The following is a 15,901-nucleotide window of genomic DNA, read 5'->3' as shown; positions in this document are numbered from 1 at the left end:
TCCCCCCGGGGGGACCCTATCCGGGGAGCGGGCGCACTGTCCCATCCTCCCCCCGGGGGGACACTGTCCGGGGAGCGGGCGCACTGTCCCATCCTCCCCCCGGGGGGACACTGTCCGGGGAGCGGGCGCACTGTCCCATCCTCCCCCCGGGGGACCCTATCCGGGGAGCGGGCGCACTGTCCCATCCTCCCCCCGGGGGGACACTGTCCGGGGAGCGGGCGCACTGTCCCATCCTCCCCCCGGGGGAGACGCTGTCCGGGGAGCGGGCGCACTGTCCCATCCTCCCCCCGGGGGGACTCTGTCCGGGGAGCGGGCGCACTGTCCCATCCTCCCCCCGGGGGGACACTGTCCGGGGAGCGGGCGCACTGTCCCATCCTCCCCCCGGGGAGACGCTGTCCGGGGAGCGGGCGCACTGTCCCATCCTCCCCCCGGGGGGGACGCTGTCCGGGGAGCGGGCCCACTGTCCCATCCTCCCCCCGGGGGGAGACGCTGTCCGGGGAGCGGGCGCACTGTCCCATCCTCCCCCCGGGGGGAGACGCTGTCCGGGGAGCGGGCGCACTGTCCCATCCTCCCCCCCGGGGAGACGCTGTCCGGGGAGCGGGCGCACTGTCCCATCCTCCCCCCGGGGGGACACTGTCCGGGGAGCGGGCGCACTGTCCCATCCTCCCCCCGGGGGACCCTATCCGGGGAGCGGGCGCACTGTCCCATCCTCCCCCCGGGGGGACACTGTCCGGGGAGCGGGCGCACTGTCCCATCCTCCCCCCGGGGGGACTCTGTCCGGGGAGCGGGCGCACTGTCCCATCCTCCCCCCGGGGGGACACTGTCCGGGGAGCGGGCGCACTGTCCCATCCTCCCCCCGGGGAGACGCTGTCCGGGGAGCGGGCGCACTGTCCCATCCTCCCCCCGGGGGGGACGCTGTCCGGGGAGCGGGCCCACTGTCCCATCCTCCCCCCGGGGGGAGACGCTGTCCGGGGAGCGGGCGCACTGTCCCATCCTCCCCCCGGGGGGAGACGCTGTCCGGGGAGCGGGCGCACTGTCCCATCCTCCCCCCCGGGGAGACGCTGTCCGGGGAGCGGGCGCACTGTCCCATCCTCCCCCCGGGGGGAGACGCTGTCCGGGGAGCGGGCGCACTGTCCCATCCTCCCCCCTGGGGGGACGCTGTCCGGGGAGCGGGCGCACTGTCCCATCCTCCCCCCGGGGGACCCTATCCGGGGAGCGGGCGCACTGTCCCATCCTCCCCCCGGGGGGACACTGTCCGGGGAGCGGGCGCACTGTCCCATCCTCCCCCGGGGAGACGCTGTCCGGGGAGCGGGCGCACTGTCCCACCCTCCCCCCGGGGGGGACGCTGTCCGGGGAGCGGGCCCACTGTCCCATCCTCCCCCCTGGGGGGGACCCTGTCCGGGGAGCGGGCGCACTGTCCCATCCTCCCCCCGGGGGGACGCTGTCCGGGGAGCGGGCGCACTGTCCCATCCTCCCCCCGGGGGGGACCCTGTCCGGGGAGCGGGCGCACTGTCCCATCCTCCCCCCGGGGGGGAGACGCTGTCTGGGGAGCGGGCGCACTGTCCCATCCTCCCCCCGGGGGGGAGACGCTGTCTGGGGAGCGGGCGCACTGTCCCATCCTCCCCCCCTGGGAGACGCTGTCCGGGGAGCGGGCGCACTGTCCCATCCTCCCCCCCGGGGGGGACGCTGTCCGGGGAGCGGGCGCACTGTCCCATCCTCCCCCCGGGGTGGACGCTGTCCGGGGAGCGGGCGCACTGTCCCATCCTCCCCCGCTGGGAGACGCTGCCCGGGGAGCGGGCGCACTGTCCCATCCTCCCCCCGGGGGGGACCCTGTCCGGGGAGCGGGCGCACTGTCCCATCCTCCCCCCGGGGGGGGACTGTCCGGGGAGCGGGCGCACTGTCCCATCCTCCCCCCCGGGGAGACGCTGTCCGGGGAGCGGGCGCACTGTCCCATCCTCCCCCCGGGGGGAGACGCTGTCCGGGGAGCGGGCGCACTGTCCCATTCTCCCTCCGGGGGGACGCTGTCCGGGGAGCGGGCGCACTGTCCCATCCTCCCCCCGGGGGGACGCTGTCCGGGGAGCGGGCGCACTGTCCCATCCTCCCCCCGGGGGGGACACTGTCCGGGGAGCGGGCGCACTGTCCCATCCTCCCCCCGGGGGGGACTCTGTCCGGGGAGCGGGCGCACTGTCCCATCCTCCCCCTGGGGGGGAGACGCTGTCCGGGGAGCGGGCGCACTGTCCCATCCTCCCCCCGGGGAGACGCTGTCCGGGGAGCGGGCGCACTGTCCCATCCTCCCCCCGGGGGGGACACTGTCCGGGGAGCGGGCGCACTGTCCCATCCTCCCCCCGGGGGGGACTCTGTCCGGGGAGCGGGCGCACTGTCCCATCCTCCCCCTGGGGGGGAGACGCTGTCCGGGGAGCGGGCGCACTGTCCCATCCTCCCCCCGGGGAGACGCTGTCCGGGGAGCGGGCGCACTGTCCCATCCTCCCCCCGGGGGGGACACTGTCCGGGGAGCGGGCGCACTGTCCCATCCTCCCCCCGGGGAGACGCTGTCCGGGGAGCGGGCGCACTGTCCCATCCTCCCCCCGGGGGAGACGCTGTCCGGGGAGCGGGCGCACTGTCCCATCCTCCCCCCGGGGGGGACTCTGTCCGGGGAGCGGGCGCACTGTCGCATCCTCCCCCCCGGGGAGACGCTGTCCGGGGAGCGGGCGCACTGTCCCATCCTCCCCCCGGGGGGGACACTGTCCGGGGAGCGGGCGCACTGTCCCATCCTCCCCCCGGGGGGGACCCTGTCCGGGGAGCGGGCGCACTGTCCCATCCTCCCCCCCGGGGGGGACCCTGTCCGGGGAGCGGGCGCACTGTCCCATCCTCCCCCCGGGGGGGACGCTGTCCGGGGAGCGGGCGCACTGTCCCATCCTCCCCCCGGGGGGGACTCTGTCCGGGGAGCGGGCGCACTGTCCCATCCTCCCCCCCGGGGAGACGCTGTCCGGGGAGCGGGCGCACTGTCCCATCCTCCCCCCGGGGGGGACGCTGTCCGGGGAGCGGGCGCACTGTCCCATCCTCCCCCCGGGGAGACGCTGTCCGGGGAGCGGGCGCACTGTCCCATCCTCCCCCCCGGGGAGACGCTGTCCGGGGAGCGGGCGCACTGTCCCATCCTCCCCCCGGGGGGGACTCTGTCCGGGGAGCGGGCGCACTGTCCCATCCTCCCCCCCGGAGGGGACCCTGTCCGGGGAGCGGGCGCACTGTCCCATCCTCCCCCCGGGGGGACTCTGTCCGGGGAGCGGGCGCACTGTCCCATTCTCCCTCCGGGGGGACGCTGTCCGGGGAGCGGGCGCACTGTCCCATCCTCCCCCCCGGGGGGGACGCTGTCCGGGGAGCGGGCGCACTGTCCCATCCTCCCCCCGGGGGGGACCCTGTCCGGGGAGCGGGCACACTGTCCCATCCTCCCCCCGGGGGGAGACGCTGTCCGGGGAGCAGGCCCACTGTCCCATTCTCCCCCCTGGGGGGAGACGCTGTCCGGGGAGCGGGCGCACTGTCCCATCCTCCCCCCGGGGGGACACTGTCCGGGGAGCGGGCGCACTGTCCCATCCTCCCCCCGGAGAGACGCTGTCCGGGGAGCGGGCGCACTGTCCCACCCTCCCCCCGGGGGGGACGCTGTCCGGGGAGCGGGCCCACTGTCCCATCCTCCCCCCGGGGGGAGACGCTGTCCGGGGAGCGGGCCCACTGTCCCATCCTCCCCCCGGGGGCAGACGCTGTCCGGGGAGCGGGCGCACTGTCCCATCCTCCCCCCGGGGGGGAGACGCTGTCTGGGGAGTGGGCGCACTGTCCCATCCTCCCCCCGGGGGGGAGACGCTGTCTGGGGAGCGGGCGCACTGTCCCATCCTCCCTCCGGGGGGGACGCTGTCTGGGGAGCGGGCGCACTGTCCCATCCTCCCCCCGGGGGGACTCTGTCCGGGGAGCGGGCCCACTGTCCCATCCTCCCCCCGGGGGGAGACGCTGTCCGGGGAGCGGGCGCACTGTCCCATCCTCCCCCCGGGGAGACGCTGTCCGGGGAGCGGGCGCACTGTCCCATCCTCCCCCCCTGGGAGACGCTGTCCGGGGAGCGGGTGCACTGTCCCATCCTCCCCCCGGGGAGACGCTGTCCGGGGAGCGGGTGCACTGTCCCATCCTCCCCCCCGGGAGGACGCTGTCCGGGGAGCGGGCGCACTGTCCCATCCTCCCCCCGGGGGGGACCCTGTCCGGGGAGCGGGCGCACTGTCCCATCCTCCCCCCCTGGGAGACGCTGTCCGGGGAGCGGGTGCACTGTCCCATCCTCCCCCCGGGGGGGGACTGTCCGGGGAGCGGGCACACTGTCCCATCCTCCCCCCGGGGGGACGCTGTCCGGGGAGCGGGCGCACTGTCCCACCCTCCCCACCGGGGGGAGACGCTGTCCGGGGAGCGGGCGCACTGTCCCATCCTCCCCCCGGGGGGAGACGCTGTCCGGGGAGCGGGCGCACTGTCCCATCCTCCCCCCCGGGGAGACGCTGTCCGGGGAGCGGGCGCACTGTCCCATCCTCCCCCCGGGGGGAGACGCTGTCCGGGGAGCGGGCGCACTGTCCCATCCTCCCCCCTGGGGGGACGCTGTCCGGGGAGCGGGCGCACTGTCCCATCCTCCCCCCGGGGGGGACGCTGTCCGGGGAGCGGGCGCACTGTCCCATCCTCCCCCCGGGGGGGACGCTGTCCGGGGAGCGGGCGCACTGTCCCATCCTCCCCCCGGGGGGGACGCTGTCCGGGGAGCGGGCGCACTGTCCCATCCTCCCCCCCGGAGGGGACGCTGTCCGGGGAGCGGGCGCACTGTCCCATCCTCCCCCCGGGGAGCGGGTAAAGTCAGCACAGATTTGTTGAAGGCAAATCATGTTTAACTAACTTGATTGTGTTTTTTGTTGACGTGACAGAGGGTCGATGAGGGCAGTGCGGTTGATGATGTATATGGACTTTCAATAGGTGTTTGATAAAGTGCCATAATTTAGACAAGTTTAGTGAGTGGGCAAATTCATGGCAGATGCAGTATAATGTGGATAAATGTGAAGTTATCCACTTCGGAAGGAAAAACAGAAAGTCAGAGTATTATTTAAATGGTAATAGATTGGGGAATGTTGATGTACAAAGGGACCTGGGTGTCCTTGTACACCAGTCACTGAAAGCAAACATGCAGGTGCAGCAAGCAGTTAGGAAGGCAAATGGTATGTTGGCCTTCATTGCAAGAGGATTTGAGTACAGGAGCAGGGATGTCTTCCTGCAGTTATACAGGGCCTTGGTGATACAACACCTGGAGTATTGTGTGCAGTTTTGGTCTCCTTACCTAAGAAAGGATATACTTGCCAGAGAGGGAGTGCAGCGAAGGTTCACCAGACTGATTCCTGGGATGGCAGGACTGTCATATGAGGAGAGATTGGGTCGACTCGGCCTGTATTCACTCGAGTTTATAAGAATGAGAGGTGATCTCATTGAAATATATAAAATTCTGACAGGACGAGACAGACTGGATGCAGGGAGGATGTTTCCCCTGGCTGGGGGGTCCAGAACCAGGGGTCACAGTCTCAGGATACGGGGTAGGACATTTAGGACTGAGATGAGGAGAAATTTCTTCACTCAGAGGGTGGTGAACCTGTGGAATTCTCTACCACAGAAGGCTGTGGAGGCCAAGTCACTGAATATATTTAAGAAGGAGCAAGATAGATTTCTGGACACAAAAGACATCAAGGGGTATGGGGAGAGAGCGGGAATATGGTATTGAGATAGAGGATCAGCCATGATCATAATGAATGGCGGAGCAGGTTCGAAGGGCCGAATGGCCTACTCCTGCTCCTATTTTCTATGTTTCTATAATAGGCTTGTCAGCAAAATTGAAGCCCATGGAATAAAGGGGGCAGGAGCAGCATGGATACAGAATTGGCTGAGGGACAGGAAACAGAGAGTAGTGGTGAACGGTTGTTTTTCGGACTGGAGGGAGGTGTACAGTGGTGTTCCCCAGGGGTCAGTGCTGGGACCACTGCTTTTCTTGATATATATTAATGACTTGGACTTGGGTGTACAGGGCACAATTTCAAAATTTGCAGATGACACAAAACTTGGAAATGTAGTAAACAGTGTGGAGGATAGTGATAGACTTCAAGAGGATATAGACAGGCTGGTGGAATGGGCGGACACGTGGCAGATGAAATTTAACGCAGAATAATGGGAAGTGATACATTTCGGTAGGAAGAACGAGGAGAGGCAATATAAACTAGAGGGCACAATTCTAAAAGGGGTACAGGAACAGAGAGATCTGGGGGTATATGTACACAAATCATTGAAGGTGGCAGGGCAGGTTGAGAAAGTGGTTAAAAAAGCAAACGGGATCGTGGGCTTTATAAATAGAGGCATAGAGCACAAAAGCAAGGAAGTCATGATGAACCTTTATAAAACACTGGTTCGACCACAACTGGAGTATTGTGTGCAGTTCTGGGCACCGCACTTTAGGAAAGATGTGAAGGCCTTAGAGAGGGTGCAGAAGAGATTTCCTAGAATGATTCCAGGGATGAGGGACTTTAGTTATGTGGATAGACTGGAGAAGCTGGGGTTGTTCTCCTTGGAACAGAGACGGTTGCGAGGAGATTTGATCGAGGTGTTCAAAATCATGATTGGGTGGAGACGCCTGGCCTCTGATTGGGTGGAGACGCCAGGCCTCTGATTGGGTGGAGACGCCTGGCCTCTGATTGGGTGGAGACGCCTGGCCTCTGATTGGGTGGAGACGCCTGGCCTCTGATTGGGTGGAGACGCCTGGCCTCTGATTGGGTGCATAGGTCCGGTGTGTGATTGGCCACTGACAAACACATCGGTTTCATTTTCCTTCCTGGTCTGGTGCTCACTGACTGCATTGCCGAGCAACACGGTCAACAAGGTGGCGGCTGGGGCCGGAGCCGTGGGATTGGACACTCGGACCTCCGGACACTCGGACCTCTGGACACTCGGACATTCCAGACACTCGGACCTCCAGACACTCGGACATTCCGGACACTCGGACCTCCGGACACTCGGACATTCCAGACTCTCGGACATTCCAGACACTCGGACATTCCGGACACTCGGACATTCCGGACACTCGGACCTCCGGACACTCGGACCTCCGGACACTCGGACATTCCGGACACTCGGACCTCTGGACACTCGGACATTCCGGACTCTCGGACATTCCGGACACTCGGACATTCCAGACTCTCGGACATTCCGGACACTCGGACATTCCGGACACTCGGACATTCCGGACACTCGGACCTCCAGACACTCGGACATTCCGGACTCTCGGACCTCCGGACACTCAGACATTCCGGACACTCGGACATTCCGGACACTCGGACATTCCGGACACTCGGACCTCCGGACACTCGGACATTCCGGACACTCGGACCTCCGGACTCTCGGACATTCCAGACACTCGGACATTCCGGACACTCGGACCTCTGGACACTCGGACATTCCGGACTCTCAGACATTCCGGACACTCGGACATTCCGGACACTCGGACCTCCGGACACTCAGACATTCCGGACACTCGGACCTCCGGACACTCGGACCTCCGGACACTCGGACACTCAGACCTCCGGACACTCAGACCTCCGGACACTCGGACATTCCGGACACTCAGACCTCCGGACACTCAGACCTCCGGACACTCGGACACTCCGGACACTCAGACCTCCGGACACTCGGACCTCCGGACACTCGGACCTCCTGACACTCGGACCTCCTGACACTCGGACATTCCGGACACTCCGGACACTCAGACATTCCGGACACTCTGACCTCCGGACTCTCGGACATTCCAGACACTCGGACATTCCGGAAACTCGGACCTCCGGACTCTCGGACATTCCAGACACTCGGACCTCCGGACTCTCGGACATTCCAGACACTCGGACATTCCGGAAACTCGGACCTCCGGACTCTCGGACATTCCAGACACTCGGACCTCCGGACTCTCGGACATTCCTGACACTCGGACCTCCTGACACTCGGACATTCCGGACACTCGGACTTCCAGACACTCAGACCTTCGGACACTCGGACATTCCAGACACTCGGACCTCCGGACACTCAGACCTTCGGACACTCGGACATTCCAGACACTCGGACCTCCGGACACTCGGACATTCCGGACACTCAGACCTCCGGACACTCGGACATTCCGGACACGCGGACCTCCGGACACTCAGACATTCCGGACACTCGGACCTCCTGTCACTCGGACCACCGGACACTCGGACATTCCGGACACTCGGACCACCGGACACTCGGATATTCCTGACACTCGGACATTCCGGATACTCGGACCTCCGGACACTCGGACATTCCGGACACTCGGACCTCCTGACACTCGGACATTCCGGACACTCGGACCTCCTGGCACTCGGACATTCTGGATACTCAGACATTCCGGACAGTGGGACACCCCGGATACTCGTACACTCCAGACACTCTGGACACTCCGGACACAAGGACCTCCAGATACTCGGACCTCCGGACGCTTGGATCTCGGAATACTCCGGACACTCAGACCTCCGGACACTCTTGAAACTCGGACTTCCGGCCACTCGGACCAACGTACACTCCGGACCTCCGGACACTCGGACTTCCGGACACTCGGACCTCCGGACACTCGGACCAACGTACACTCCGGACACACGGACTTCCGGACACTCGGACCAACGTACACTCCGGACACTCGGACCTCCGGACACTCGGACCAACGTACACTCCGGACACTCGGACCTCCGGACACTCGGACCAACGTACACTCCGGACACTCGGACCTCCGGACACTCGGACCAACGTACACTCCGGACACTCGGACTTCCGGACACTCGGACCCCCGGACACTCGGACCTCCGGACACTCGGACCAACGTACACTCCGGACCTCCGGACACTCGGACCCCCGGACACTCGGACCAACGTACACTCCGGACACTCGGACCAACGTACACTCCGGACCTCCGGACACTCGGACCCCCGGACACTCGGACCAACGTACACTCCGGACACTCGGACCCCCGGACACTCGGACCTCCGGACACTCCGGACACTCGGACCCCCGGACACTCGGACCAACGTACACTCCGGACACTCGGACCTCCGGACACTCGGACCTCCGGACACTCCGGACACTCGGACCTCCGGACACTCGGACCAACGGACACTCCGGACACTCAGACCCCCGCACCCCCCCCCCCGCCCCTGACACTTGGACACCCCACCCTCCGGACACTCTGGACAGTCGGACCTCAGGACATTCCAGACACCGGACCTCCGGATACTTCGGACCTCCGGACACCCAGTCACTCTGGACAGTCGGATCTCCGGATACTTGGACCTCCGGCCACTCCAGACACTTGGACATTCCTGACACTCGGACCTCCTGACACTCGGACATACCGGACACTCGGACCTCCGGACACTCGGACATACCGGACACTCGGACATTCCGGACACTCGGACCTCCTGACACTCGGACATACCGGACACTCGGACCTCCGGACACTCGGACATACCGGACACTCGGACATTCCGGACACTCGGACCTCCTGACACTCGGACATACCGGACACTCGGACCTCCGGACATTCGGACACTTAGCACCAGAGGCAGAGCAGCCCGTCAGGGTCTGGAGCACTGGGGACCAGGGAGGCAGAGCTGGAGAAAGGCCTGGGGTCTGGGCACTGGTCAGGGTGAGAGGGGCCTGAGGATTGGTCAGTGTGTGAGGGGTCTGGGGATTGGTCAGTGTGTGAGGGGTCTGGGGATTGGTCAGTGTGTGAGGGGTCTGGGGATTGGTCAGTGTGTGAGGGGCCTGGGGATTGGTCAGTGTGTGAGAGGCGTCTGGGGATTGGTCAGTGTGTGAGGGGTCTGGGGATTGGTCAGTGTGTGAGGGGTCTGGGGATTGGTCAGTGTGTGAGGGGCCTGGGGATTGGTCAGTGTGTGAGAGGCGTCTGGGGATTGGTCAGTGTGTGAGGGGCCTGGGGATTGGTCAGTGTGTGAGAGGCGTCTGGGGATTGGTCAGTGTGAGAGAGAAGGGCCTGAGGATTGGTCAGTGTGTGAGGGGTCTGGGGATTGGTCAGTGTGTGAGGGGCCTGGGGATTGGTCAGTGTGTGAGAGGCGTCTGGGGATTGGTCAGTGTGAGAGAGAAGGGCCTGAGGATTGGTCAGTGTGTGAGGGGCCTGGGGAGTGGTCAGTGTGTGAGGGGCCTGGGGATTGGTCAGTGTGTGAGAGGCGTCTGGGGATTGGTCAGTGTGTGAGGGGCCTGGGGATTGGTCAGTGTGTGATGGGCCTGGGGATTGGTCAGTGTGTGAGGGGCCTGGGGATTGGTCAGTGTGTGAGAGGCGTCTGGGGATTGGTCAGTGTGTGAGGGGGGTCTGGGGATTGGTCAGTGTGTGTGAGGGGGGTCTGGGGATTGGTCAGTGTGTGAGGGGGGTCTGGGGATTGGTCAGTATGTGAGGGGGGTCTGGGGATTGGTCAGTGTGTGTGAGGGGGTCTGGGGATTGGTCAGTGTGTGAGGGGGGTCTGGGGATTGGTCAGTATGTGAGGGGTCTGGGGATTGGTCAGTGTGTGAGGGGGGTCTGGGGATTGGTCAGTGTGTGAGGGGGGTCTGGGGATTGGTCAGTGTGTGAGGGGGGTCTGGGGATTGGTCAGTGTGTGAGGGGTCTGGGGATTGGTCAGTGTGTGAGGGGGGTCTGGGGATTGGTCAGTGTGTGAGGGGGGTCTGGGGATTGGTCAGTGTGTGAGGGGGGTCTGGGGATTGGTCAGTGTGTGAGGGGGGTCTGGGGATTGGTCAGTGTGTGAGGGGTCTGGGGATTGGTCAGTGTGTGAGGGGTCTGGGGATTGGTCAGTGTGTGAGGGGGGTCTGGGGATTGGTCAGTGTGTGAGGGGTCTGGGGATTGGTCAGTGTGTGAGGGGGGTCTGGGGATTGGTCAGTGTGTGAGGGGTCTGGGGATTGGTCAGTGTGTGAGGGGGGTCTGGGGATTGGTCAGTGTGTGAGGGGGGTCTGGGGATTGGTCAGTGTGTGAGGGAGGTCTGGGGATTGGTCAGTGTGTGAGGGGGGTCTGGGGATTGGTCAGTGTGTGAGGGGTCTGGGGATTGGTCAGTGTGTGAGGGGTCTGGGGATTGGTCAGTGTGTGAGGGGTCTGGGGATTGGTCAGTGTGTGAGGGGTCTGGGGATTGGTCAGTGTGTGAGGGGTCTGGGGATTGGTCAGTGTGTGAGGGGTCTGGGGATTGGTCAGTGTGTGAGGGGGGTCTGGGGATTGGTCAGTGTGTGAGGGGGGTCTGGGGATTGGTCAGTGTGTGAGGGGGGTCTGGGGATTGGTCAGTGTGTGAGGGGGGTCTGGGGATTGGTCAGTGTGTGAGGGGGGTCTGGGGATTGGTCAGTGTGTGAGGGGGGTCTGGGGATTGGTCAGTGTGTGAGGGGTCTGGGGATTGGTCAGTGTGTGAGGGGGGTCTGGGGATTGGTCAGTATGTGAGGGGGGTCTGGGGATTGGTCAGTGTGTGTGAGGGGTCTGGGGATTGGTCAGTATGTGAGGGGGGTCTGGGGATTGGTCAGTGTGTGAGGGGGGTCTGGGGATTGGTCAGTATGTGAGGGGGGTCTGGGGATTGGTCAGTGTGTGTGAGGGGGGTCTGGGGATTGGTCAGTGTGTGAGGGGGGTCTGGGGATTGGTCAGTATGTGAGGGGGGTCTGGGGATTGGTCAGTGTGTGTGAGGGGGTCTGGGGATTGGTCAGTGTGTGAGGGGGGTCTGGGGATTGGTCAGTGTGTGAGGGGGTTCTGGGGATTGGTCAGTATGTGAGGGGTCTGGGGATTGGTCAGTGTGTGAGGGGGGTCTGGGGATTGGTCAGTGTGTGAGGGGGGTCTGGGGATTGGTCAGTGTGTGAGGGGGGTCTGGGGATTGGTCAGTGTGTGAGGGGTCTGGGGATTGGTCAGTGTGTGAGGGGGGTCTGGGGATTGGTCAGTGTGTGAGGGGGGTCTGGGGATTGGTCAGTGTGTGAGGGGGGTCTGGGGATTGGTCAGTGTGTGAGGGCTCTGGGGATTGGTCAGTGTGTGAGGGGGGTCTGGGGATTGGTCAGTGTGTGAGGGGGGTCTGGGGATTGGTCAGTGTGTGAGGGGGGTCTGGGGATTGGTCAGTGTGTGAGGGCTCTGGGGATTGGTCAGTGTGTGAGGGGGGTCTGGGGATTGGTCAGTGTGTGAGGGGGGTCTGGGGATTGGTCAGTGTGTGAGGGGGGTCTGGGGATTGGTCAGTGTGTGAGGGGGGTCTGGGGATTGGTCAGTGTGTGAGGGAGGTCTGGGGATTGGTCAGTGTGTGAGGGGGGTCTGGGGATTGGTCAGTGTGTGAGGGGTCTGGGGATTGGTCAGTGTGTGAGGGGTCTGGGGATTGGTCAGTGTGTGAGGGGTCTGGGGATTGGTCAGTGTGTGAGGGGTCTGGGGATTGGTCAGTGTGTGAGGGGGGTCTGGGGATTGGTCAGTGTGTGAGGGGGGTCTGGGGATTGGTCAGTGTGTGAGGGGGGTCTGGGGATTGGTCAGTATGTGAGGGGGGTCTGGGGATTGGTCAGTGTGGGGCCCACAACAGTCCGCCGCTCGGCTGCAGCTCAGAGTGAACAGTGACTCGGATTAACTGGGCTGCTCTTCAAAGAGCCGGCATAGGCTCGATGGGCCGAATGGCCACCTTCTATGTTGTAACCAGTCAATGGGGCACTGAGGACAATTGTTACCCATTGTCCCTCGTTTGCTGGTGGCGGGGGGAGGGAGGTGGGGAGACTCTCGGTGCCAGTGGAGGGTCTCTGGGTGTGGGGGTTCTCGGTGGGGGGGGGTCTCTGGGTGGGTGGGTTCTTGGTGGGGGTTTCTTGGTGGAGGGGACTCTGGGTGGGGGGGTCCTTGGTGGGGGGGGTCTCTGGGTTGGGGGGTTCTTGATGGGGGGGTTCTTGATGGGGGGGTCTCTGGGTGGGGGGTCCTTGGTGGGGGGGGTCTCTGGGTTGGGGGGTTCTTGATGGGGGGGTCTCTGGGTGGGGGGGTTCTCGGTGGGGGTTTCACGGTAGTGGTTATTGAGGTGGGGGGAGTTCTCTGGGTGGGGGGTCTCTGGGTGGGGGGAGTTCTCGGTGGGGAGTCTCTGGGTGGGGGGGTTCTCGGTGGGGGGTCTCTGGGTGGGGGGGTTCTCGGTGGGGGGTCTCTGGGTGGGGGGGTTCTCGGTGGGGGGGTCTCTGGGTGGGGGGGTTCTCGGTGGGGGGTCTCTGGGTGGGGGGGTTCTCGGTGGGGGGGTCTCTGGGTGGGGGGAGTTCTCGGTGGGGGGTCTCTGGGTGGGGGGTTCTCGGTGGGGAGTCTCTGGGTGGGGGGGTTCTCGGTGGGGGGGTCTCTGGGTGGGGGGAGTTCTCGGTGGGGGGTCTCTGGGTGGGGGGGTTCTCGGTGGGGAGTCTCTGGGTGGGGGGGTTCTCAGTGGGGAGTCTCTGGGTGGGGGGGTTCTCGGTGGGGAGTCTCTGGGTGGGGGGGTTCTCGGTGGGGGGGGTCTCTGTGTGGGGGGAGTTCTCGGTGGGGGGTCTCTGGGTGGGGGGGTTCTCGGTCGTAGGTATTGAGGTTGGGGGGGGTCTCTGTGTGGGGGGAGTTCTCGGTGGGGGGGTCTCTGTGTGGGGGGAGTTCTCGGTGGGGGGGTCTCTGGGTGGGGGGAGTTCTTGGTGGGGGGTCTCTGGGTGGGGGGAGTTCTCGGTGGGGGGTCTCTGGGTGGGGGGGTTCTCGGTGGGGGGTCTCTGGGTGGGGGGAGTTCTCGGTGGGGGGTCTCTGGGTGGGGGGGTTCTCGGTAGTAGGTATTGAGGTTGGGGGGTCTCTGGGTGGGGGGGTTCTCGGTGGGGGGTCTCTGGGTGGGGGGAGTTCTCGGTCGGAGGTATTGAGGTTGGGGGGTCTCTGGGTGGGGGGGTTCTCGGTGGGGGGTCTCTGGGTGGGGGGGTTCTCGGTCGTAGGTATTGAGGTTGGGGGGTCTCTGGGTGCTGTGCGATAGTCAGGATTAAACCCAGAGAGAATGTGTGAATTGCATGAGGTTCCCCCCATGGTTGAATATCCCATTGAGCATCACTGCCTCGCCTCACACTTGAAGCCCATTCACTTGGGTCAGAGAGACGCGCGTAAACCCGGAGGGGACGGAGCCCCTCCCAAACCTCTCTGCATTGGCTGACTCTGGCCATCTCCCGGCCCGCTCCCTTCATGCCCACTGATGGTTCTTTCTCTCTCACCCCTCTGTTCTTGATCAGACGTAACCTCGGCGGGAAGCTGGGGGAGACCATCGCAGAGCTCCTGAACATCAAGTACATGGGACAGCTCCGAGAGTTTCCAGAGTCACAGCTCCACGCACAATTTGGGGAGAAAACCGGGTAAGTGTCAGGGCCCCCATCACCGGCAAACTCCGGCAGGGTGGTAACAACATCTGACCCTCAGCAATAGTCTACCCCTCCTCAATCAGGGGCACACAGAGAGTTACAGTGAGGGGTGTGGGGTATATCAGTGTTACAGTGAGGGGTGTGGGGTATATCAGAGAGTTACAGTGAGGGGTGTGGGATATATCAGAGTGTTACAGTGAGGGGTGTGGGATATATCAGTGTTACAGTGAGGGGTGTGGGGTATATCAGTGTTACAGTGAGGGGTGTGGGGTATATCAGTGTTACAGTGAGGGGTGTGGGGTATATCAGAGAGTTACAGTGAGGGGTGTGGGGTATATCAGAGTTACAGTGAGGGGTGTGGGGTATATCGGTGTTACAGTGAGGGGTGTGGGGTATATCAGTGTTACAGTGAGGGGGTGTGGGGTATATCAGTGTTACAGGGAGGGGTGTGGGGTATATCAGTGTTACAGTGAGGGGTGTGGGGTATATCGGTGTTACAGTGAGGGGTGTGGGGTATATCAGTGTTACAGTGAGGGGTGTGGGGTATATCAGTGTTACAGTGAGGGGTGTGGGGTTTATCAGAGTGTTACAGTGAGGGGTGTGGGGTATATCAGTGTTACAGTGAGGGGTGTGGGGTATATCAGTGTTACAGTGAGGGGTGTGGGGTATATCAGTGTTACAGTGAGGGGTGTGGGGTATATCAGAGAGTTACAGTGAGGGGTGTGGGGTATATCAGAGTTACAGTGAGGGGTGTGGGGTATATCGGTGTTACAGTGAGGGGTGTGGGGTATATCAGTGTTACAGTGAGGGGGTGTGGGGTATATCAGTGTTACAGGGAGGGGTGTGGGGTATATCAGTGTTACAGTGAGGGGTGTGGGGTATATCGGTGTTACAGTGAGGGGTGTGGGGTATATCAGTGTTACAGTGAGGGGTGTGGGGTATATCAGTGTTACAGTGAGGGGTGTGGGATATATCAGTTTTACAGTGAGGGGTGTGGGGTATATCGGTGTTACAGTGAGGGGTGTGGGATATATCAGTGTTACAGTGAGGGGTGTGGGGTATATCAGTGTTACAGTGAGGGGTGTGGGGTATATCAGTGTTACAGTGAGGGGTGTGGGGTATATCAGTGTTACAGTGAGGGGTGTGGGATATATCAGTGTTACAGTGAGGGGTGTGGGGTATATCGGTGTTACAGTGAGGGGTGTGGGGTATATCAGTGTTACAGTGAGGGGTGTGGGGTATATCGGTGTTTCAGTGAGGGGTGTGGGGTATATCGGTGTTACAGTGAGGGATGTGGGATATATCAGTGTTACAGTGAGGGGTGTGAGGTACATCAGTGTTACAGTGAGGGGTGTGGGGTATATCAGTGTTTCAGTGAGGGGTGTGAGGTACATCAGTGTTACAGTGAGGGGTGTGGGGTATATCGGTGTTTCAGTGAGGGGTGTGGGGTATATCGGTGTTACAGTGAGGGATGTGGGATATA

At 63.6% G+C, this 15,901-nt stretch overlaps 1 protein-coding gene across 1 annotated transcript in view; it reads left to right on the top strand.

Moving 5' to 3' along the window:
• The window catches only part of polh (polymerase (DNA directed), eta), a 112,254-nt gene extending 97,838 nt beyond the window's left edge, over positions 1-14,416 (top strand). Inside the window, exon 6 of the mRNA XM_067979356.1 lies at positions 14,293-14,416. Coding sequence (XP_067835457.1) covers positions 14,293-14,416 — 124 coding nt within the window. The remainder of the gene's footprint in view (positions 1-14,292) is intronic.
• The last annotated feature ends 1,485 nt before the right edge of the window (positions 14,417-15,901 follow it).

The sequence above is a fragment of the Heptranchias perlo genome, unplaced genomic scaffold (genome assembly GCF_035084215.1).
Source record: "Heptranchias perlo isolate sHepPer1 unplaced genomic scaffold, sHepPer1.hap1 HAP1_SCAFFOLD_441, whole genome shotgun sequence".
Lineage (NCBI taxonomy): Eukaryota > Metazoa > Chordata > Chondrichthyes > Hexanchiformes > Hexanchidae > Heptranchias > Heptranchias perlo.
This window is presented reverse-complemented; position numbering and strand designations above follow the sequence as displayed.